Below are 24,993 nucleotides of genomic sequence, written 5' to 3' on the forward strand. Positions count from 1 at the left end.
ATCTGAAACAGGAAGCTGAACTGACACTGTTTGCTGATGATGCAAGCATCATTATTTATCCAGTAAAAGAAACTCCAATTGAAAATGATACAAATAAGGTCTTTGGAAAAGTCATTAATTGGTTTTCTACAAATGGGCTTACTCTAAACTTTGAAAAAACACAGGACATCCAATTTTCTGCTGCAAAGAGTAAAATTCCTTCAATAAATATAACACATCAACAGAAGTCAGTAGACAGGGTAGAGCATAGTAAGTTTTTGGGTGTACATATAGAAGAGAATCTTAATTGGAAAATTCATATTTTGGATCTTCTGAAGTGACTAGGTTCAGCAACTTTTGCAATCAGAATGATTGCCAATTTTGAGGATACAGAAATTAGTAAGCTAACATACTTTGCATACTTTCACTCTCTGATGTCATACAGAATAATATTTTGGGGTAACTCAATATTTAGGCAAAATGTATTCACTGCTCAAAAGAAAGTGATTAGAATAATGTGTGGGGTTCGTAGTCGCTCATCTTGTAGATTGGAAATTCTTACAACAGTCTCACAGTATATTTACTCACTGATGAAATTTGTTCTCAACAACATGGTCCAGTTTGAAAACAACAGTGACATTCATGAATATAATACCAGAAAAAAGAAAGACTTACCCTATCCTTTACTCAACCTATCTTTAGCACAGAAAGGGGTAAAATGTGCTGCTATAAAAGTTTTTGACAAATTGATAGGTGAAATAAAATGTCTGACAGACAGCAACAATAGCTTCAAAAATAAATTGAAATCATATCTCCTTGACAACTCCTTCTATACCATAGATGAATTCTTGAATAGGTATAAATAAATCTATAAATATAGTATATGCATTTTGTGCCATATAAGGGAATGGGGTTAGTAATAGAAATATTAATCTTTAGCTCTGTATTGTAATATATATATATATATATATATATATATATATATATATATATATTAAAAATCTTGTTTCATATGTGCATTTCTTGTTCACTTGACACATTCCACATCATAAGGGCTACCGTATCATGTGATTGATCAATGGAACATGTAACCAACTAAATAACTAACAAGCAATGTAACGACAGTGCAGAGACTTACGAAGATTTTGTCTATATACCTTTCTTATCTTAATATTATCAGTAACTCATATCTCTAATCCATGTAGTGTGAACGCACTTTGTGAAAAATAAACACCCCCAGTTTTGTCTGCACACTGCATCACCAGTGATTCATAAGGCACACCGCAGAGGGCTGTTTTAACTTTGTGAAACACCCTGCTTCTTGTGACATAGTTGCATCTTGTGTGGTAAGTAGAGTGGGGGAAAGTGGGGAATCACCTGCTTGCTCTTCAGTTAGCAAACATATGAAGAAAGTGCCTGGCCACAACTCGGCGACCTTAGTTCCATCATTCGTGCCTGTACCTTCTACCCCCTCCCCCCCCCCCCCCCCCCCCACTCCACCTATTCGTCCTCTTACACACCCAGAACACAGTTTATCCCTTAATAAGGCTCTAAGGCATGTAGACGTGGTACACGCATTTTCTTCTTAACCCCTTCATTTAACAAGAAACATTAATTTATGCTATTAAAACACGTTTTTAATAATTTGCGATTTTTCCATCCCCTATAACACTGAAAGTAAAACAGTCTTAGAGAAAAAATGAATAGAGTCCTTTTACAGGAAATTTAATGTAATTTAATTTTGTATGAGGGAAATATTTTCGCTAGAACATGTGTTTTTAGAGTTATTCAGGGAAAACATCCGCACTCTAATACCCAGCGATTGGGATTTTAAATATGTTGTTCATGGCATTCCCTCCTGCTGCAGTTAAAAAGTTTGCGGCTACAGCAATTTGTCCCCTATTTTACCCTTTTTGGTCTTCTTTGACTGGGCTACTATGTGAAAAGAAACCCGTGAAGATACTATTGCAATATATGGAACGTTGGTTAATACATTCCAGCTAGAGGGCTGTAAGAAATTTCGAAACTTTGTGAGAATGGTTGGTAATCACAGTTTTGTGCTTTACATTGCATTTTTCTTAATATTATTAAGTGGTCACTTCCGAGCAGTCGTCTCCGACCATCCTCGCCATCTTCCTCTACCTTGCTCTGCTTGTGTGATAGAAAGAGCAGATTATTTCAGTGAATTTCTTTACATGTGGATGTATCTGTTTGCATCCACTGACTGCTTAAAGACCACATGGAATATAAAATAGTTCCAAAATTACCTTATTGTGATACACTAGGTTTTCTGCGTCTACTAGCATATTCTCCTCCTGATATACACGCATCTGCAGTGCTATGGCGTTTCAGTTCTCCGTAATAAATTGGTTATTAACGTGACTGACACACTCGTGACTTGGTTTTAAGGTGATTTACACACTGGCATGTCAGATACACCTACCATGAGTAGTAAATTCAGACAAGAAAGTCGTTCATATGAAAGAAGCCTGATAGCCTAGACAGTGTGAAGCATAGTTCCACAGGCAGCGTTGGAGTTCTGTTTGGCCACGATGACAATTGTGACTGATAACCATGTCATGCTGCTCAGTTACGGAATTAGATGCTAGTGATGCTCGGTTCGTGATACACTCTCCCCTGAAGAAACACTAGGGTAGAGTCTATTTCTCCTCAACTCAAAGTGGAGTGACTACAAATGATAGTCTAAATGTGTACTTATATAAACAACGAAATATGTTGCAAATTTGTATGACACTGTAATATTATGAAAGAGGCGAATGTTTTCAGTTCTAGCACAGTGTTGTGCCGGTTTCTCGGAAGCTAAGACTGCACAAGTTTCCGTTCCACTTCTTGTGGATCGGTATTTCGACGTAGTTGGAAAACATAGAGGCAAGTAGAAGCCCTCATGGTCATGGCGACAGATTTTTCTACCTAGTTGAGGAGCTCGTACGAAGTTACACTCAGAATATTCGTCGATTGCTGATTATTAATTGGGGTATTTTCCCAAAGAACAGGGAGACATTTTTCGCAAATTCTTGACTGATTAACTCCTGATGAGATATTAAAATTACGTGGTACTTCTTCACGTTTAGGCTCACATTTTTGCTCATCTGGTCGCTGAGAACTGGCCTTCATTGTGGTGGACCATGGTAGTATTAATACCTTCAGGAAAGCTTCAAATCATCGTTGTAGACACGGTATTTTTAGGAGGAGCTGTCAACATACAAGCACGACAATACACAAAGGAATGACGCCTGTCCTGGGAGAACACGCTTCCGATTAGATTTTTCTTTCTCACACACAACACATTGCTTTCAGTTTCAAAAGTAGCACTCAGATAACTTCTGCACACAACCAGAAAATTTTAGCTGTCTCATTTCTGTATCTCAGAACTGACAATAAAAAATGCTTTGGTAAAATCTCGTAGGCTTAATATGCTGACATCAGTGTCGTTTATGGAATATTTTCATAGCTTTGTCTGAGCTGTATTGTATCGATAATGGATGCCTAACAAAATGGAAACGACAGTGAAAATGCGATGAAGCTCTATATACATGTGTTGGGCAGTGTCTCCAGTAAGCCTGTCGACTGCGACACGTAGCTCTTCTCAGATCTGAGCACACAGTGAATATACACTCCTGGAAATGGAAAAAAGAACACATTGACACCGGTGTGTCAGACCCACCATACTTGCTCCGGACACTGCGAGAGGGCTGTACAAGCAATGATCACACGCACGGCACAGCGGACACACCAGGAACCGCGGTGTTGGCCGTCGAATGGCGCTAGCTGCGCAGCATTTGTGCACAGCCGCCGTCAGTGTCAGCCAGTTTGCCGTGGCATACGGAGCTCCATCGCAGTCTTTAACACTGGTAGCATGCCGCGACAGCGTGGACGTGAACCGTATGTGCAGTTGACGGACTTTGAGCGAGGGCGTATAGTGGGCATGCGGGAGGCCGGGTGGACGTACCGCCGAATTGCTCAACACGTGGGGCGTGAGGTCTCCACAGTACATCGATGTTGTCGCCAGTGGTCGGCGGAAGGTGCACGTGCCCGTCGACCTGGGACCGGACCGCAGCGACGCACGGATCCACGCTAAGACCGTAGGATTATACGCAGTGCCGTAGGGGACCGCACCGCCACTTCCCAGCAAATTAGGGACACTGTTGCTCCTGGGGTATCGGCGAGGACCATTCGCAACCGTCTCCATGAAGCTGGGCTACGGTCCCGCACACCGTTAGGCCGTCTTCCGCTCACGCCCCAACATCGTGCAGCCCGCCTCCAGTGGTGTCGCGACAGGCGTGAATGGAGGGACGAATGGAGACGTGTCGTCTTCAGCGATGAGAGTCGCTTCTGCCTTGCTGCCAATGATGGTCGTATGCGTGTTTGGCGCCGTGCAGGTGAGCGCCACAATCAGGACTGCATACGACCGAGACACACAGGGCCAACACCCGGTATCATGGTGTGGGGAGCGATCTCCTACACTGGCCGTACACCATTGGTGATCGTCGAGGGGACACTGAATAGTGCACGGTACATCCAAACCGTCATCGAACCCATCATTCTACCATTCCTAGACCGGCAAGGGAACTTGCTGTTCCAACAGGACAACGCACGTCCGCATGTATCCCGTGCCACCCAACGTGCTCTAGAAGGTGTAAGTCAACTACCCTGGCCAGCAAGATCTCCGGATCTGTCCCCCATTGAGCATGTTTGGGACTGGATGAAGCGTCGTCTCACGCGGTCTGCACGTCCAGCACGAACGCTGGTCCAACTGAGGCGCCAGGTGGAAATGGCATGGCAAGCCGTTCCACAGGACTACATCCAGCATCACTACGATCGTCTCCATGCAAGAATAGCAGCCTGCATTGCTGCGAAAGGTGGATATACACTGTACTAGTGCCGACATTGTGCATGCTCTGTTGCCTGTGTCTATGTGCCTGTGGTTCTGTCAGTGTGATCATGTGATGTATCTGACCCCAGGAATGTGTCAATAAAGTTTCCCCTTCCTGGGACAATGAATTCACGGTGTTCTTATTTCAATTTCCAGGAGTGTAGAAAGATGCCTAAAAAATAGCGTCTCCCGCCAAGTATGGGTGGTCACTGCGAGATTGCGCCTGATTTCATGCAAGCCTGCATAACGCACCTATCATGCATTTCCTTCCTCATAACAATTCTCAGCCGCGCACTTCATGGGCAACGAGGACGCAACTGCAGCGTTTACGATGGGGAGTGTTTGATCATTCATCTTCTGGCCCGGACATGGCTCCCTCTGATGCTCAACTCTGCTCACATGAACAGCTGGCTGTGAAGACAACATTCTCGCACAGGCAACGAGCTCCATACCAGAGTAGAGAACTGGTAGAAAGACAGCTGCCTTCTATGACGAGGACATTAGAAAGTTAATACAACGCTACGATAAATGTCTTAAGGCGGAGCGGCGACTATGTAAAGAAGTAGGTGGTAATTGGAGGAAACTGCTGCAAATAAAACACTTTTGATTTCCACTGTAGTTTCCATTGCGACCGATCGACCTTACTTTCCGAATAGCCGTCGTAGTAAAGGTTTTCATTTTTTGCAGAGGGAAGACTGCGGAAGAGGCAGTGCGTGACATCGTGGAGCAGCAAATACCGTCGATCAAGAAACTGGTGGACGCAGGGGAGCTGGCTGTCGAAAACATCGATGTCTTCTGCGAGAAAGGCGTGTTCAGTACCGACCAGGCGAGGGCCATCCTAGAGAAGGGCAAAGAGGCCGGCATGCGTCCTAACTTCCACGGCGATGAGCTCAACCCGATGGGCTGTGCACAGGTGTGGTTACCGATACAGTTCATTAATGTGCTCTGTTTAGTGTCATATTAAGCACTAGCGCTACACTGGTTCAGTATACAGGATGATCCATAGGTTTTACCAGATTGAGGGAATAACTGAATATCGAAACTATTAAAGCATATAAGAATGAATCTGTTGGACCCAGTGGTCTAATGATAAAGCGCGTGTTTGGAAACTGAAATTTCGGAGGATTGCATTCTGCGCCTTCAGCTCTCAGTGATGTGAAGTTTTCAATGAACGACATGTCACTTAAAATTGAGGTCCCTTTCGCTGATAAGGTTTCTGGGGACACACAAGTCACCGAAGTAGCGTCCAGTTGAAAGACACACCAGGCCGTTCAGCAAACGGAATAATTACACTGAGGTGAAAAAGTCATGGAATAGCGATACACACATATACAGATAGCGGTAGTATCGTGTACACAAGGTATAAAAGGATACTGCATTGGCGGAGCTGTCGTTTATACTCAGGTCATTCATGTAAAAAGCTTTCTGGTGTGATTATGGCCGCACGACGGGAATTAACAGACGTTAACGCGGAATGGAAGTTGGAGCCAGACGCATGGGACATTCCAATTCGGAAATCGTTTGGGAATCCAATATTCCACTATCCACAGTGCCCAAAAGTGGGTCGAAAATACCAAATTTCAGACATTACCTCTCTTCACAGACAACACACTGGCTGACGGTCTTCACTTAACGACTGACATCAGTAACGATTGCGTAGAGTTGTCAGTGTTAACAGACAAGCAACACTGCATGAAACAACCGCCAGAAATCAATGTGGAACGACAAACGTATCTGTTAGGACAGTACGGCTAAATATGGTATTATCCGGCTATAGCAGCAGACGACCAATGCGAGTGCCTTTACTAACGGCACAATATGGCCTGCAGCGCCTCTTCTGGGCTCGTGACCATTTAGGTTGTATCCTAGACGACTGGAAAACTGTAGCCTGGTCAGATGAGCCCCGATTTCAGTTGGTAAGAGCTGATGGTAGGATTTGAGTGAGGCGCAGATCCCATGCTGCCATGGACCCAAGTTGTCAACAAGGCACTGGTGGCTCCATTATGGTGTGGACTGTGTTTGTGTGGAATGGTCCTTCGGAGATCGTTAGGGAATTCAATATTCCACGATCCACAGTGCCAAAAGAGTGTCGAGAATACCAAATTTCAGACATTACCTCTCATCACGGACAACACGTGGACTGCAAATGGCCATGTTCGGCTGTATGGGCCCATTTGCAGCCATTAAATGACTTCTTGTTCCCAAACAACGAATTTTTATGAATGACAATACGCCTTCTCACCGGCCCACAATTGTTGGCGATTGGTTTGAAGAACATTCTGGACTATTAGAGTGAATGATTTGGCCACCCACTCGGCCGGGATGAATTCCAGAGAATGCCTATGGGACTTAAGCGAGAGGTCAGTTCCTGCACAAAATCCTGCACCGACAGCACTTTCACAATTATGGATGGCTGTAGAGGCAGAATGGCTCAATATTTCTGCTGGGAACATCCAACGACTTTTTAAATCCGTGTCACGTCGTGTTGCGGCACTACGGCAGGCGAAAGGAGGTCCGACACGTTATTAGGAGGTATCCTATGCCTTTTCTCACCTCAGCGTTTTACAAGAACGACAAAGGAAATAACATTAGCCTCGTAATTTCTATTTATGGGTTGTGGTGTAAGGCATGTTTCCGTACCTAACATTTTGCCTCCTAAAGACCATGATCTGGTCGTGACGACATCTCGCCGCTGCCGAGTGGCCGACCAAAGACCGCGCAGTCACCTGTTATGAAGCTTGTACTGCATACAAGTTAGCATCGTTTGCTTTATTCACTGCTGTAGCCCACTACTTTTCAAACTTTACTCCTCCTTCTTTTCAATTAAAGTTGTTATGTATTTTTTTAAATTTCTATGCTTATAAAACATAAATCACCAAAGATGTAAATGCCAGCTGTGAAATGTAGCCTTTTTTGAAGATTAATTTGTCTCGTCCACTTGCTTACTACCCGTGGTCAGTGACCCTATACATCATGCGCCGTTTTACGATTTCCAGTGCCACTTTGCACTTCGCAGGGCCCGTACAAGTGAAACAGTGCTCTGAGCAATACCAAACTCGTCTTACACTCGTGACATTCAAGGACGTGACCAAGATTTTGTCAAAGAAGAAGGGTGGGAGGAATTCGTTAAAGAGGACCTTAAAAAGGCATGTTTTTCATTTATTCTGAAAATTTTCCTGAAGAACGATAAACCGTTTTATTCGACAATGGCCGGTGTGGCCGAGCGGTTCTAGGCGCTTCAGTCTGAAACCGCGCGACCTCTACGGTCGCAGGTTCGAATCCTGCCTCAGGCATGGATGTGTGTACGTCCTTAAGTTAGTTAAGTTTAAGTAGTTCTAAGTTCTAAGGGACTGATGACCTCCGATGTTAAGTCCCACAGTGCTCATAATCCAAATTCTCTACGTTTAGGCTCATGTATTTGTCTGCTGGGACATTCTTTAATGCAGAAAATTATCTTTCTTACATTGTAAGAAGTGGTAGATTCATACTTAAATAAGAAAATGTGGGAAAGTGTAAGGCTGAATAATTCCATATCCTTTGTACTTTCCCCACCAAAAATTGTGTTGAACAAAGATATCTTTACTACAAAATCTGTAATAATCACGGTGTCGCAAAAAGTAAGCGCTCGAGCATTCCTAATCACTTCTTCAGCTTAAACCAAAACTGAAAAAGAAGAGCGTAAAATGACCTGGGAGGGTGGGAATTATTCAGCCTTACACTTTCCCAAATTTCCTTATTTAAGTATTCTTTCTTACAATGTAAGAAAGATAATTTTCTGCATTAAAGAATGTCCCAGCAGACAAATACATGAGCCTAAACGTAGAGAATTTGGATTATTATTTATTTATTATGTGCCTTTTAATGCTGGGAATCTCCGAAGAGACACTCGGCTCGCTTTCTATGCAGCTATTTTCACCTAATCAAAGGGGCTACACCTTTAAGGGAAGTGGAATCTGCCAGGGAAGAAAGGTATTCGGAAGGAATTGGTTGTGGCCTATAGTAAGCTACCAGCCCTGGTATTTACCTAAACTGACAATGGGAAACCACAGAAGATCATTTTCAAACCACTTCGCCTCCAGAATCCAAGGATTGCTAGATCAGCAGCTGAACGCGCAGAGCTACCTGAAGTCAGTGGAGAATTTGGAAAAACTGGTTGTTGTACACTGTTTTAAAATAAAATAAAATGCATCACAACAAAAGATTGAATTCCGACATTGCATATTTTCCCTTTAGTTGTGCATGTTTCATCATTTAATAGTGCACGAATGCATGCGTATTTTAAGATTTAATTGTGCGTGGAGTTGCTGGCTTCAGTTATTATACACTAAAAGAGCCATGAAACTGGTACACCTGCCTAATGTCGTGGTCCCCGCGAGCACGCCGAAGTGCCGCAACACGACGTGGCATGGACTCGACTAATATCTGAAGTAGTGTTGGAGGGAATTGACACCATGAATCCTGAGGGCCGTCCATAAATCCGTAAGAGTGTACGGGGTGGAGATCTCTTCTGAACAGCACGTTGCAAGGCATCCCAGATACGCTCAATAATGTTCATGCCTGGGGAGTTTGGTGGCCAGCGGAAGTGTTTAAACTCAGCAGAGTGTTCCTGGAGCCACTACGTAGCAATTCTGGACGTGTGGGGCGTCGCATTGTCCTGCTGGAATTGTCCAAGTCCGTCGGAATGCTCAATGGACATGAATGGATGCAGGTGATCAGACAGGATGCTTATGGACAGTCGTGGGCAAAACGAGCGAGACCTGTCGCCTTTTCGTTATGCTGATCTGCACAGCTTTAAAGTCTGCTACACAGCATAACAGGCAAGGCGACGAAGTGCTACCAACATGGGGTGAAATTGAAAAACCATCCGAACTTTGTCAGACAGATTTCAGTCATGTGTAAGACTATATTAATGACGATTAGTGTGTCCAAGACAACACGTAAATATAAGATATAAATGAAAGAAGAAACGCTAATTAGTATGAACTGTACTAATAAAAATTAATTTCAGCTTATCGAGATAACATAACTGTTTTAGTAAGACAAAGTACCCCAGATCGTTACGAGTTAGCAAAATATTATGCGCATTTGGCCGCGAAACGGTCTGTGTTAACGTTCAGACCAGTCATACTGGATTATCGTTGCTGACCTACCATGAAAGTGTCGAAATTTAGCAATGCATGAAGATTCATAATGAAATTCAACTAAAAATCATTCAGTGTCACACTTAAGTCAATTCAATTGTTGACTGAAGCGGAAAAAGTAGGCAGCAACAAGTATGAAATTCTACAAGAGTTTCATATTAACATCCACAGGGCGCCAGTACAGAATAAAGGTAGCAATAAAAAGTATTGGGGGCGCGAGAATTTCTTAAAATTGCTTTACTGGTAGTCTATCTGCCTCCATCGAGATTAAAACCGAAAACAGACCAGACCTCCCTTGCAGTAGTAAACACCTTTCACTACGCTAGCAGACAACCCAGGTAAACAGCCCTCTATTATTACCCCAGACATGAATAAGCCGGCAATTTCGCAATGAATTCGCAGTGACATTTATGTCACCGCTTATGTGACAATCATTCGGGATGTTAATTGAAATAACAAAATACTGTCATTAGCAAGTAAATTTAGGAGGATAATTCTGCACCACCCCAGGAAATAAACGGCGATATAGCTGCCAAACGTATTCTACAATGTTTCGAATTCTCCATTACTTCTAAAAGGCGGTGGCATTAATACTGGGATCTAATTTACCACGTGTATAGGCAAATGGATTTTATTTGCATTCCTGGAAACGTGATTTGGATCGAAAGCGTAGCTACGATTAATATGCTGATGTATCGACTGTAACTAGAACATTTGAATAAAGAGTAGGGGGAATTATGTATACGGCCCTCATCTTCATTAACTGTCGTAGCTAGTTTCATTGTTTGGATTTCGTCACCTAAATCGGTAAAATTGGAACCCTACTAGTCTCACTTTCTTGACCGCCTATCTGTCTACCCAACGCTTAAAACCCTTTTACCTCGAGTACGGGTGGACATAATAAGCGGAAATGTTTCGCACTTCCTGCGGTATACGGTCCCTTGGTGGTGTAAAAAAGTGAGCTTCTATGTCAACGCAATCTAAAAATACGGCCGTTTATGTAAAGAAAATTTACGCGAAAGATCAAAAAATGGCTCTAAGAACTATGCGACCAAACTGCTTAGGTCATCAGTCCCCTAAACCTAGAACTACGTAAACCTACCTAACCTAAGGACATCACACACATCCATGCCCGAGGTAGGATTCCAACCTGCGACTGAAGCAGCTGCGAGTTTCGTGACTGAAGTGCCTAGAACCACTCGGCCACCGCACTCGGCAAAACCTTTTTCACCTCATGTATAATGATAATATATACTGTCTAGTGAGGATAAATTATATTCTCCACCAATCAGATTGTTTGATCACGGAACTTTTACGAAGCTACATTCAAATTTTGTTCGAAGCCGTTTGCCATATCCACTTACAAACACCCTAGGAACGTCGTATGAGATATCCACTCCTGAAGACGCTGGCAGATACTGCAGTACCACAACAAGTAATAATTAATTTATTGTTATTGGTTCATGCGTGACACTTTATTTCAGTATCAATTTAACGCACCTAGGTGTTGTCTATGGCTGAAAATAATGAACAAAAAATAAATAAACAGCAAACAACTTCGATATTCAAATCAAATGTAACTCACATGTAGCATATTACAACATAATTTCGTTGTTACATCTACATGACTACATCTACAGGATTTCTTTGCAATCCAGACTTATCTGCCTGGCAGAGGGTTCATCGAACTACCTTCGGACCATTTCTCTACCGTCGAACTCTTTAACAGCGTGCGGGAAAAAGGACCATTTAAATCTTTTCTAAAGAGCACTGAATTACATTATTACTGTGTAAGTTTCCGAGGAAATAATGTTTTGGCATTCAGAACACATGTTGGTGATTGAAATTTCGTACAAAGACCTGGCGGCAACGAAATACGCTTTTGTTTTCATGAATGTCACCCCAACTCGGTTATCAAATCTGGGACTCTCTCTCCCCTATTTCGTGACATTGCAAATCGTGCTACCATTCCTTGGACGTTTTTGGCGTGCACCGTCAATCACGTCTGTCAAGCATCCCATACCGCGCGGGAAAACTACAGCAGTGGACGGACAAACGTAGTGTAGGCAGTGTTTTCACAAGACCTGTTGCGTATTCTTAGCGTGCGGACAATAAAACGTAGTCTTTCGTTTGCCTTCCCCACAAAAGTATGTTTGCGATCGTTCCAGTTTAAGTTTTACTGGGTACTGGGATGAATAGACAGTATTTCGACTTGTGTTTTGTCATGTAACCGAAAGTTAATTATTGTTAATGGACGCAGCTTCTGTATTTGATGTATTCCTCATTCAACAGAGTACACTCTTCGTACACCACACGTAACTGTTTCAAAGTATTAAATTGTTTCTGATGTGGTCATCTAAACTTGCCGTTTTGAAACAAAGGAAAATATAGCGGAATATGGCAACTAAGAAGCGGCTATCCAAATAAACAAACATTTCCGGTTCAAGTCGTTGCAGTAGATCTACTACACAGTTACATAAATTAGGAGCAAAGTCCATTAGTAGATCGTTATCAGGAAAACCAGCTCTCCTAATGCAAACTGCCACTACTAGAACGAAAGTTTCCAAACGTGTCAATGAGTAGTCGAGGAAAGTGGACGCATTCTGTCTACTGAATCGCAACGCACGCCACTTACGAGGGGACCCGCGAAGTGTCGTACCCCGATGTTGCTGAAGCTTCGGTCAGTGAAAGAGGGGACAAAAATAAGCGAACACGTGTCTCGGCTAATCTGCAAACACACGACCGCTTCTGAGAAAACGATGGTTAATGTATGCTGTTGCTATAGTGTAGATACCTTTTAGCAGCTGAGCCACCGCTTCAATTGAATCCTTAGACGCTAAAAGGTCTGGTTTGCGGTTCTAATCTCGATGGAGGCAGATAGACTACCAGTAAAGCAATTTTAAGAAATTCTTGCGCCCCCAATACGTTTTGTTGCTACCTTTATTCTGTACCAGTGCCCTGAGGATGTCAATATGAAACTCTTGTAGAATTTAATACTTGTTCCTGCCTATTTTTCCGGTTCAATCAATAATTGAATTGACTTAAGTGTGACACTGATTTTTAGCTGAATTTCCTTACATGGTAGGTCAGCAACGGTAATCTACATCTACATACATACTCTGCAATCCACAATACGGTGCGTGGCGGAGGGTACCTCGTACCACAACTAGCATCTTCTCTCCCTGTTCCACTCCCAAACAGAACGAGGGAAAAATGACTGCTTATATGCCTCTGTACGAGCCCTAATCTCTCTTATCTTACCTTTGTGGTCTTTCCGCGAAATGTAAGTTGGCGGCAGTAAAATTGTACTGCAGTCAGCCTCAGATGCTGGTTCTCTTTCAGTAGCGATTCACGATAAGAACGCCTCCTGTCTTCTAGAGACTCCCACCCGAGTTCCTGAAGCATTTCTGTAACACTCGCGTGATGATCAAACCTACCAGTAACAAATCTAGCAGCCCGCCTCTGAATTTCTTCTATGTCCTCCCTCAATCCGACCTGATAGGGATCCCAAACGCTCGAACAGTACTCAAGAATATGTCGTATTAGTATTCAGTGATGTAAGTACTTTTTTCCCTGTTCCGTTTCGAAAAATTTTCAAACCCCCCTCTTATTCCTAGATCGTAAATAGATTTTGGACGAAAGGGGAGGGAGGGATGCAGGACGCAATCGGGTCGGATGAATTCAAGCAACCCACCGAAAAAATTTTTTAGAAGCGAACGTACTATAGAATGTACTGTCATACTCCTTTCGCTTTTCACAAACCCCTCCTCAACGTTCCGTATCGGAACTGCTTTACATAATTGAGTACCGTTCTGGACAACCAGATTGAGCGATATTTTGTCATTTGGACTACTAATGATAGAATATTGAGTAAACATATTAGGGAAATGCAACCATCGCCATTTGGGTGACATTTTTGTTGATCAACGTGATTTTTGGACGACCCAGACAAATCTAAGTGTATCTTTATGAACTTTTTTTTTATTTAATGTTATTTCAAATGGCTCTGAGCACTATGGGACTTAACTTCTGAGGTCGTCAGTCCCATAGAACTTAGAACTACGTAAACCTAACTAACCTAAGGACATCACACACATCCATGCCCGAGGCACGATTCGAACCTGCGACCGTAGCGGTCACGCGGTTCCAGTCTGTAGCGCCTAGAACCGCCCGGCCACTCCGGCCGGCCTTTATGTTATTTGTAATGATATTTACCGCTCCATTGCCTTAGAAAACTGAAATATTGCAATCCCAAAGTTCTGCCAGCCTCCAAATGACTCCAGTGCTGCTATAGACAGACAGATAGATACAAAGGTAATTAAGGTCTTATAGCAATGTATACACATTTTTAACTTACAGTAACGCTAGCGAGCGAATCAAAAAAGGTTTTCCTCATCTTTTTTCTTACAAACCTATCCATCATTAGAAACCGCTGTTGATGGTGTGAATGGAGCGGTCTACTGCCTGTCGAATCTCTGGAACAGCTCTGAAGCGAATGCCACGAAGTGGTTCCTTTATCTTCGTAATCAAATCAAAGTCACAAGGACTTCAGTCCAGGGAGTATGGTGGATGGAACAGTCCTTCCCAGTCCCATCGACCGAACAGAGCAGCCACAGCTTGCGCTGTATGCGCCCGTGCATTGTCCTGCAAATGATGGATGGGTTGCGCGGAAAGTGTCGCCGCTTTTTTCGCAAAGCTGGTCGCAGATGATGCTCCAAAAACGAACAGTAATACTGTGCATTGACGGAATGCCGTGGAGGAATGTAATGCGTTAGAATAACACCACCACCGTCGTACACGAGAATCACCATAACTTTAGGCCACTCCATTCGCACCACCAACAGGACAGGCTCTGCTAGCGGTATACTACGCCGTCCACATCGTTGGCAACGGGTTCCACATAACACTGGTGACTACTTTAAAGGAGAGTAACAGGTGCAAACACATAACTCTTTTGTACCGCTTGTAAATACACTACTGGAAATTGAAATAAGAACACCGTGAATTCATTGTCCCAGGAAGGGGAAACTTTATTGACACATTCCTGGGGTCAGATACATCACATGATCACACTGACAGAACCACAGGCACATAGACAGAGGCAACAGAGCATGCACAATGTCGGCACTAGTACAGTGTATATCCACCTTTCGCAGCAATGCAGGCTGCTATTCTCCCATGGAGACGATCGTAGAGATGCTGGATGTAGTCCTGTGGAACGGCTTGCCATGCCATTTCCACCTGGCGCCTCAGTTGGACCAGCGTTCGTGCTGGACGTGCAGACCGCGTGAGACGACGCTTCATCCAGTCCCAAACATGCTCAATGGGGGACAGATCCGGAGATCTTGCTGGCCAGGGTAGTTGACTTACACCTTCTAGAGCACGTTGGGTGGCACGGGATACATGCGGACGTGCATTGTCCTGTTGGAACAGCAAGTTCCCTTGCCGGTCTAGGAATGGTAGAACGATGGGTTCAATGACGGTTTGGATGTACCGTGCACTATTCAGTGTCCCCTCGACGATCACCAGTGGTGTACGGCCAGTGTAGGAGATCGCTCCCCACACCATGATGCCGGGTGTTGGCCCTGTGTGCCTCGGTCATATGCAGTCCTGATTGTGGCGCTCACCTGCACGGCGCCAAACACGCATATGACCATCATTGGCTCCAAGGCAGAAGCGACTCTCATCGCTGAAGACGACACGTCTCCATTCGTCCCTCCATTCACGCCTGTCGCGACACCACTGGAGGCGGGCTGCACGATGTTGGGGTGTGAGCGGAAGACGGCCTAACGGTGTGCGGGACCGTAGCCCAGCTTCATGGAGACGGTTGCGAATGGTCCTCGCCGATACCCCAGGAGCAACAGTGTCCCTAATTTGCTGGGAAGTGGCGGTGCGGTCCCCTACGGCACTGCGTAGGATCCTACGGTCTTGGCGTGCATCCGTGCGTCGCTGCGGTCCGGTCCCAGGTCGACGGGCACGTGCACCTTCCGCCGACCACTGGCGACAACATCGATGTACTGTGGAGACCTCACGCCCCACGTGTTGAGCAATTTGGCGGTACGTCCACCCGGCCTCCCGCATGCCCACTATACGCCCTCGCTCAAAGTCCGTCAACTGCACATACGGTTCACGTCCACGCTGTTGCGGCATGCTACCAGTGTTAAAGACTGCGATGGAGCTCCGTATGCCACGGCAAACTGGCTGACACTGACGGCGGCTGTGCACAAATGCTGCGCAGCTAGCGCCGTTCGACGGCCAACACCGCGGTTCTTGGTGTGTCCGCTGTGCCGTGCGTGTGATCATTGCTTGTACAGCCCTCTCGCAGTGTCCGGAGCAAGTATGGTGGGTCTGACACACCGGTGTCAATGTGTTCTTTTTTCCATTTCCAGGAGTGTAAATAGTTGCCACTATTTAAGTTCCAACCCTCGTATGTTAACTCATCCCACTAGAGGTGCACTCTTAGATTACGGTTCGGTAAGACTGTGCATTTGTATTTTTTTACTGTGTTTGTATTTCAGTTTGAGTTGTATATTTTGTAATTCGTGAAATTTCCTTCAGTATATCGCTAATCATTAATCGAACCTTTACCATACTTTGGATTCTCAATGGCGCTTTTCCTGTACGCATACCAGTCTTTGTGCTGGGAGAATCTGATCAGTAGAAGCACTCATATGGTGCAGAGGGTTACACGCCTCATATGGAAGAGAAGTTTCTGATGTTATGGATGCTTTCCAGAGTTTAATGTCCTCCAAATTGAACTGTTGACTTGTTGTAATATGTGACAACCTCTTTACCACTTTACGTAAACGCTTTGTTACCGATGTCAGATTCTGAAGACGGCAGTTTTCCCCAAATCGAGGAGCACACATGGTGCGTAAAATGAACGGGAAGGGGGGAGGGGAGGAGGGGGCACGACCTCTCAAATGAAGCATCTCATGTTTGAGCACCCATGATGTTACTGATACTACTTGTCTTCCCTCGACTGTCAAGCGAATGCCAGAAGGAGGCCTCATGGCGTCCTAGTCATATGATGCGCCGAACTATCTACAGGCACGACTCATGCCCCGTCCTCACAGCTTTACTTCTGCCAGTACGTCGTCTCCTACCTTCCAAACTTTAGTAAAGCTGTGAGGACGGGGCGTGAATCATGCTTGGGTAGCTCAGTTGGTAGAGCACTTCCCTGCGAAAGGCAAAGGTCCCGAGTTCGAGTCTCGGCCCGGCACGCAGTTTTAATCTGCCAGGAAGTTTCATATCAGCGCACACTCCGCTGCAGAGTGAAAATCTCATTCTGATTCACTGTCTTTCTGTAATCCATCCCGGGTTCCCGGGTTCGATTCCCGGCGGGGTCAAGGATTTTCTCTGCCTCGTGATGGCTGGGTGTTGTGTGCTGTCCTTAGGTTAGTTAGGTTTAAGTAGTTCTAAGTTCTAGGGGACTGATGACCATAGATGTTAAGTCCCATAGTGCTCAGAGCCATTTGAACCATTTTTTTTTTTTTTTGTAATCCATCCTCATGGGGATCCCGAACACTCAAAAGTGTCCTGCATGCAGTCTTCTTTATAGATGAGCTACAAGTTCCTATAATTCTCCCAATAAATGCATATCGATCATTTGCCTTCCCTGCAACCAACCTTATGCAGTCATTCCATTTCACATCGTCTTGCAACATTACGCCTAGACCTTTAATCGATGTGACAGTGGCAGGCAGCACTAATACTATTTTAAAACGTTAAAGGACTGTCTTTTATAATGTAAATTAATGTATATTTTTAGATATTTAGGCAAGCTGCCATTCATCACAATAAATAGAAATTCTGCCCAAGCGACCCTGTATCCTCCTAGAGTCTCTTAAAGATGACAGACACTCTCCCGTAGGCTATGGCACCATCAGAAAAACAGTAGCAAAAATTTGCTCACTTTGTCCCTCAGATCTTTTATGTATTTAAAGAACAAGAGCGGTCCTATTACATTTCCGTGGTACTGTTACACTTCCGTTGGTGGCAACTTTCCCCAACTCACAACGCCAATGCCCCAGCACACGAGCAAAGTTGGACCTCATAGAGAGAGAACCAGAGACGCATTCTGTAAACACGCACGGGGTAGCCCAGCGGCTTCCTAGCCCTGCTTACTAAAGCCGTCGGCACATGGACCGTGCTGTCGAACGTTAACGTTGAGTGTGCCAAGTTCAACGTGCTGCTGAACGCTCAGGAACGATGCGACTTGTGCATACGGTACGTGGGCCCCAACGTAGTATACACGATCGCAACACACTCCAGCGGTAGTTGAGGGATGTTTCTAGTTCATAAATCACACTGGTTACTCAACGGGCGCGCGTAAAATTCCCACGTTAGCTCCATTAAAACTCACATTTCTTCCTTCAGCCACGAAAAGGAAAATACCATGTCCAATCAATAAGGATACAGGCTTATAAAAGTGCCATTACAAATAGTGCGATACAAATTTGGAATACTTCTCCGCATAAGATAAACATTATTTCATCATTCTCACATTTTAGTAAAACCCGAAGGTCAGTCTTACTTGATCACTGTTCCTGCCCAGCAGCAGAATCTTTGCAACCTGTGAATTACGAAGCATAAAAGAAAAAGGAGCAGAATATCTTTATACAAGTAGCGCAAGCTGTCCAGTAGATTAAGTCAATCGAACAAAGTCACCCCTCAAAAGAAACATCAGATATTATAGAATATACTTATATTAAGCTAATAATAAAGTATCAGAACCTAACAAAACGCGAATGCTAGGAAAAAAATTTTGGAAGTATGCAGACGCGAACCACCGCCCCAATAAACAACTCAATCGAGTTCAGTGGCGCTACTCGTTCCGCTGAACCATTAACGCATACAGAAGTGTACTAGCCATTACTCAAAACCTTAATCGTAGATATGTTGATAATTCAATACAATTATAACAAATTGTAGCAAGAACAATACGTTTTGGGTGGATCTTTAGTGTGTCGCTGCCTTCAAGTAGCCTACTCTCATAATACGCAAGTTAGAATAATTCTTTTGCCTCAAATATGATGTTTCTCATTATTGTATTGGAACGAATCACACAGTTAACAACGGGTTTTAACAACGGGTTTTCCAGCGATTCTCAATTTGCTGGTGCTCAGAAACGGCAAATATACATATAGGCTTGAATGCCAATATGGCGCCTCACAACTCTGTACTGAAGTGAGACGGGGTGCGTGTGATGTAGGTGGCGTTGTGCCATCTCATTGGTCAACGCTCAGACGCACGCTAAGAATATTTGACATGCCAGATATTGCTCTGCACGTTCGGAAAGACTCCCGAACGTGCTATTCCACGCTATGACGTCAGAAACTCGGCACGCTCAACGTTCGGATGCACGGTCCGTGTGCCGACGGCTTAAGGGACACCTTGCAAAGAGCCTGGTGGACAATGAGCAGCGTGCCTAAAACGGATGGAGCGCAGACACAAAAGCGTCAAGAACGCACATGTGGAGGAGTATGAATCTTATGGCTCGCAGCAGCCATTTTTACCTGCCTTAGAAAGTGAGAATGTGTCGACAATTCCAGCGTCCCACAGGCACTGGGGATGGAGTATAGACAAAGCGCCAAGAATACGAGCAGGGAGGCGTGCGAAACTAAAGAAGTGCAGAAGTCAGCTTGTTTAAAAAATAATAATAGGAAAGATAATCCAGTTTGCTGGACAGTGGGGAGGTTGCAAATAAATCACAGTTGCCAGGAAATTCTTAGACAAAGCACAAGCGTGAGACTGTTCAGGCCTCACACAGAGACAGACGTTACAAAGAAATTATGTGTAGCTACTTCCACAGCAACTTAGGAATGCAGAAAAACGTCGGAACAATTTACCATCAACACTGCGAACAACATTGACAGTGAAATCGTAAGAAAGTTTCCAATTCCCAAGTCGCAGACCAGCCCACACAAGGTAGAGAATCTCCACCCTGCCGTGTCAGTCACTGTGCAGCGTTGCAAATTTAGTCTGCCAAGGACAACATCAAGAGAAGGAAAATTTCAAGGTGTTGTTTAGCTTAGAGACGGATGAGAAATAAAGAAGACAGTTGGTGAGACAGTACGGAAACGAGAGGACATGGGGGCTCTTCCATTCATAGCCTAGATCTGCCTCCCAACACACCGCGATATTGCAGCTTTGACCACGCAACAAGCTGTCAAAGTGGAGACTGGACCATGCCCTCACTGCAAACCGGGGAGAGCTGACGACTCGCACTGCACAGCTACACTACTGGCCATTAAAATTGCTACACTAAGAAGAAATGCAGATGATAAACAGGTATTCATTGGACAAATATATTATACTAGAACCGACATGTGATTACATTTTCACGCAATTTGGGTGCATAGATCCTAAGAAATTAGTACCCAGAACAACCACCTCTGGCCATAATAACGGCATTGATACGCCTGGGCATTGAGTCAAACAGAGCTTGGATGGTGTGTACAGGTACAGCTGCCCATGCAGCTTCAACACAATACCGCAGATCATCAAGAGTAGTGACTGGCGTATTGTGACGAGCCAGTTGGTCGGATACCATTGACCAGACGTTTTCAATTGGTGAGAGTTCTGGAGAATGTGCTGGCCAGGGCAGCAGTCGAACATTTTCTGTATCCAGAAAGGCCCGTACAGAACCTGCAACATGCGGTCGTGCATTATCCTGCTGAAATGTAGGATTTTGCAGGGATCGAATGAAGGGTAGATCCACGGGTTGTAACACATCTGAAATGTAACGTCCACTGTTCAAAGTGCCGTCAATGCGAACAAGAGGTGACAGAGACGTGTAACCAATGGCACCCCACACCATCACGCCGGGTGATACGCCAGTATGGCAATGACAAATACACGCTTCCAATGTGCGTTCACCGCGATGTCACCAAACACGGATGCGACGATCATGGTGCTGTAAACAGAACCTTGATTCATCCGAAAAAATGATGTTTTGCCACTCGTGCACCCAGGTTTGTCGTCGAGTACACCATCGCAGGCGCTCCTGTCTGTGATGTAGCGTCAAGGTTAACTGCAGCCACGGTCTCCGAGATGATAGTGAATGCTGCTGCAAACGCCATCGAACTGTTCGTGCAGATGGTTGTTGCCTTGCAAATGCTCCCATCTGTTGACTCGGGAATCGAAAAATGGCTGCACGATCCGTTACAGCCATGCAGATAAGATGCTTGTCATCTCAACTGCTAGTGATACGAGGCCGTTGGGATCTATCACAGCGTTCCGTATTACCCTCCTGAACCCACCGATTCCATATTCTGCCAACAGTCATTGGATCTGGACCAACGCGAGCAGCAATGTCGTGATACGATAAACTGCATTCGCGATAGGCTACAATCCGACCTTTATCAAAGTCGGAAACGTGATGGTACGCATTTCTCCTCCTCACACGAGGCTTCACAACATGCAATGCCGGTCAACTGCCGTTTGTGTATGAGAAATCGGTTGGAAACTTTCCTCATGTCAGCACGTTGTAGGTGTCGCCACCGGCGCCAACCTTATGTGAATGCTCTGAAAAGCTAATCATTTGCATATCACAGCATCTTCTCCCTGTCGGTTAAATTTCTCATCTGTAGCACGTCATCTTCGTGGTGTAGCAATTTTAATGGCCAGTAGTGTAGAAGGTGACGCGCTGTTCTGAACCAGCAATAGCCGCTGTGATCACCACGTTAAAAATGACTGTGAAGAAAGGTGAAACGATTCGTTGCCACCTCATTTCCCTTAATAAGCGAGTCGTGTCCAAGCCCAATCAAATCGGCCCCATGGTTTGTAATTTTTTTCTGTTTGCGTGTATAAGGGCCGTGCGGGGTAGCCGCGTGGTCTAGGGCACATTGCCACAGTTCGCGCGGCTTCCCCCGTCGGGGGTTGGGTCATCCCTCGGGTATGGGTGTGTGTGTGTGTGTGTGTGTGTGTGTGTGTGTGTGTGTGTGTGTTTTGTCCTCAGCGTAAGTTAGTTTAAGTTAGATTAAGTAGTGTGTAAGCCTAGGGACCGATGACCTCATCAGTTTGGTCCCATAGGAACTTACCATCAATTTCCAGTTTGTGTATAAGATAGTGAAATAAATTAAGTCATTTCAAATTTTATCCATCTACTCAATCTGTTCCATTCACTTATCATAATCTTTTAATTTCTGATTTCACTTATTAATGTCATTTGATTATTGGCTCCCAATACGGGGCAATGTAATTAGTAATCTCCACGTCATTTTATGCAGGAGAACGGAAGACTTCTCAATTCACTACATTTTTGGTCCCCAATGTGAACGATCGCATTATTCATCTACATGTCATTTTATGTCAGAGAGGAGAATTTTTCTCGATCACTAGAGTGCATTCCTGACAACACCTTCGACTCCAATTACACTCGCTGCCCAGGACAACGTGTTGGCTACTGTACCAATCGTCATAGTATCGGGGGCACTCTTTGTCCAACATGGTAGCTACAGGGCAGTGTGCGATTTTTTTTGGGGGGGGGGGGGGGGAATGGGGGGGGGGATCTCCCCCCCTCTGCATCAGACCATCCCCTCCTCTGGTTTTAGTTTATGCATTCCAACCTGGGATGTTTATTTCCCACGCACTGGAGTAAAACTTTACATATAATTTAAATTTGTGGAGCCGAACACTGAAAGTTTACTATTAATATATTTACTTATTAATTTTGAAAAAATGTTATGTAGTAGGTAAGCATTTCAAAACATTTAGAACTAAACGACAAGACGACGCACGCAACATTTCCGTAGCCCCAGCGTAAACGAGGCTTTAGAGCCAGGTCTGTATTGTATGGTGGATGTGATGTGTTGCGTACGAAACTAAAACCTGCAATCAGATCCAAATGTCGTGGAAAACTGTGAAGAGGTGTCATCCTGCAGCAAGAAACGCTCGCCCACATTCTGCCAAACGGACAGCTTGCGCAATAAAGGAGTTGAGATTCGAGGTGCTGGAACATCCACCATACTGTCCAGACCTGGCTCCAAGCGATTTTCACATGTTTGGATCCTTAACGGAAGCACTACCAGGAAGAAGATTTGAAAGTGATGAAGATGTCATTGCTGCAGTGCAAAATTAGTTACAGATGCAACCGTTAAACGTATTTTATGATGAAATAAAAAAACTTGTAAAACGTCGGGAAAACTGCAATGAAGTCCAGGGAGGTTACGTAGAAAAATAACGCATGTTTTAGTTCTCTATCGTCAGAATAAGTACAGCTTTTCACAAATATGCCTTTGCTTTTTGAATTCCCCTCGTATACCTGTATGTAGGTGATTTTGTAAATAAGCTTTACCTATAATGTACTTTTAAAGATATAACGAGGGATGGCTTTTCTGATAGTGCATACGCATCAATAGTGAGTTTCGGCTTTAACATCTATTTATAAATAACTGTTTAACCATGGGTAACGCCATGATCCAAGCTAGTAACATATATAATTATACTAACCCCATAAGACATCTCCTCCCCCCCCCCCTCTCCCAATGGTAAAAGCACAAATCGTACACTGCTACAGGGTGAATATTAACAAAAGTGACAAACTGCAGGGACTGGTTCCTGACTGGAAATGGAGGAAAGAAGGTCCGATGAACATGTGCCTGGAAATACATCATTGTTCCCATAGATGGTGCTAACGAATGACATTTGTTTTGACCACGTGCCTTGTGTTCCTTGTGTGTTGCAGGCTGTATGATTGATGCGGCATATTGTAAGCAACAGAATGGTTTGGTATTCCTATCAGGAACAGCCGAGATGGTGTTTGTGTACAGTGAAGCAGATGGAAACGGTCGCGAGGCAGAGCGGCTACATCACACAACATTTCAAGCCCTTTTTGGGCGTTTGTATGACCATGGGGCCTTTCAGACAGATGAACGTGCAGGGGGCCAGCGGACTGCGTGTGCTCCAGATTTGGAGGACTGAGTTCTACAGGGTATTGAGACGAAACCTCTACAAGCTCCAAATCTGGTGTATGCACAGTCCACCGCTTACCTGCATGTTCTTCTGTCTGAAAGGCCCCATGATCACAAAAACGACCAAAATGGGCTTGAAATGTTGTGTGATGTGGTTGGTGCCTGTGAGGGCACACGTTTTGGTGTAGCCGTGGTGCCTCTCGACTGTTTCCAACTGCTTCACTGTACACAAACAGCGTCTCGGCTGGTTCCCGACTTGAATACCAGACCATTCTGTTGCTTACAGTTTGCCGCATCAATCACAGAGCCTGCAACACACAAGGAACACATGGCACATGGTCAGAGTAACTGTTATTCATCAGCGCTATTTACCATGACAACGATGCATTTCTGCACACATGTTCATCAGACCATTTTTCCTCCATTGCTGGGCCAGTACTCCTGAGATAGAGGATACAATTGAGGTTCGATTAGCCACACTCAGTTTCCAGAGTGAATTATTCGCTTTGGAATTTTCTCAGCTTTTGCACGTTCATTGCTAAAAATAAATATTGCCTATTTTTAACGCCATCTCAGTTCGAGCAACTACTCTTACTCTGGCTCTGAGATGGTGTCAGTTCATCAGCACTTTAGTTGTTGGCTTGTTTTGGGGGAAGAGACCAAACTGCGAAGTCATCGGTCTCATCGGATTAGGGAAGGACGGGGTAGGAAGTCGGCCGTGCCCTTTCAAAGGAACCATCCCGGCATTTACCTGGAGCGATTTAGGGAAATCACGGAAAACCTAAATCAGGATGGCCGGATGCGGGATTGAACCGTCGTCCTCCCGAATGCGAGTCCAGTGTGCTAGCCACTGTGCCACCTTGCTCGGTAGCACTTTAGTGTCATCTCCAAGACATTTGTTACATCATTTCTGATAGCACTATATCCTTATAGGATAATAGCTTTATATTATTTTCTAACATCTTAGTAAAAAATTTGGAAATAGGAAATTTCTGGGCAAAAAAGTTTGAATATTTTCTTTGGCTGTAAGGGAGTACATTCTAACAGACCCCAGATATTTGCG

At 44.5% G+C, this 24,993-nt stretch overlaps 1 protein-coding gene across 2 annotated transcripts in view; it reads left to right on the top strand.

Annotated features, from left to right (window-relative positions):
• Nucleotides 1-24,993, top strand: part of LOC126458096 (probable imidazolonepropionase) — a 189,412-nt gene that overhangs the window by 105,794 nt on the left and 58,625 nt on the right. For both annotated transcript variants that reach the window (XM_050094918.1, XM_050094919.1), the window contains exon 6: nucleotides 5,561-5,786. In XM_050094918.1, coding sequence (XP_049950875.1) covers nucleotides 5,561-5,786 — 226 coding nt within the window. The remainder of the gene's footprint in view (nucleotides 1-5,560; nucleotides 5,787-24,993) is intronic.

This window comes from Schistocerca serialis, chromosome 2, assembly GCF_023864345.2.
Source record: "Schistocerca serialis cubense isolate TAMUIC-IGC-003099 chromosome 2, iqSchSeri2.2, whole genome shotgun sequence".
Taxonomy (NCBI): domain Eukaryota; kingdom Metazoa; phylum Arthropoda; class Insecta; order Orthoptera; family Acrididae; genus Schistocerca; species Schistocerca serialis.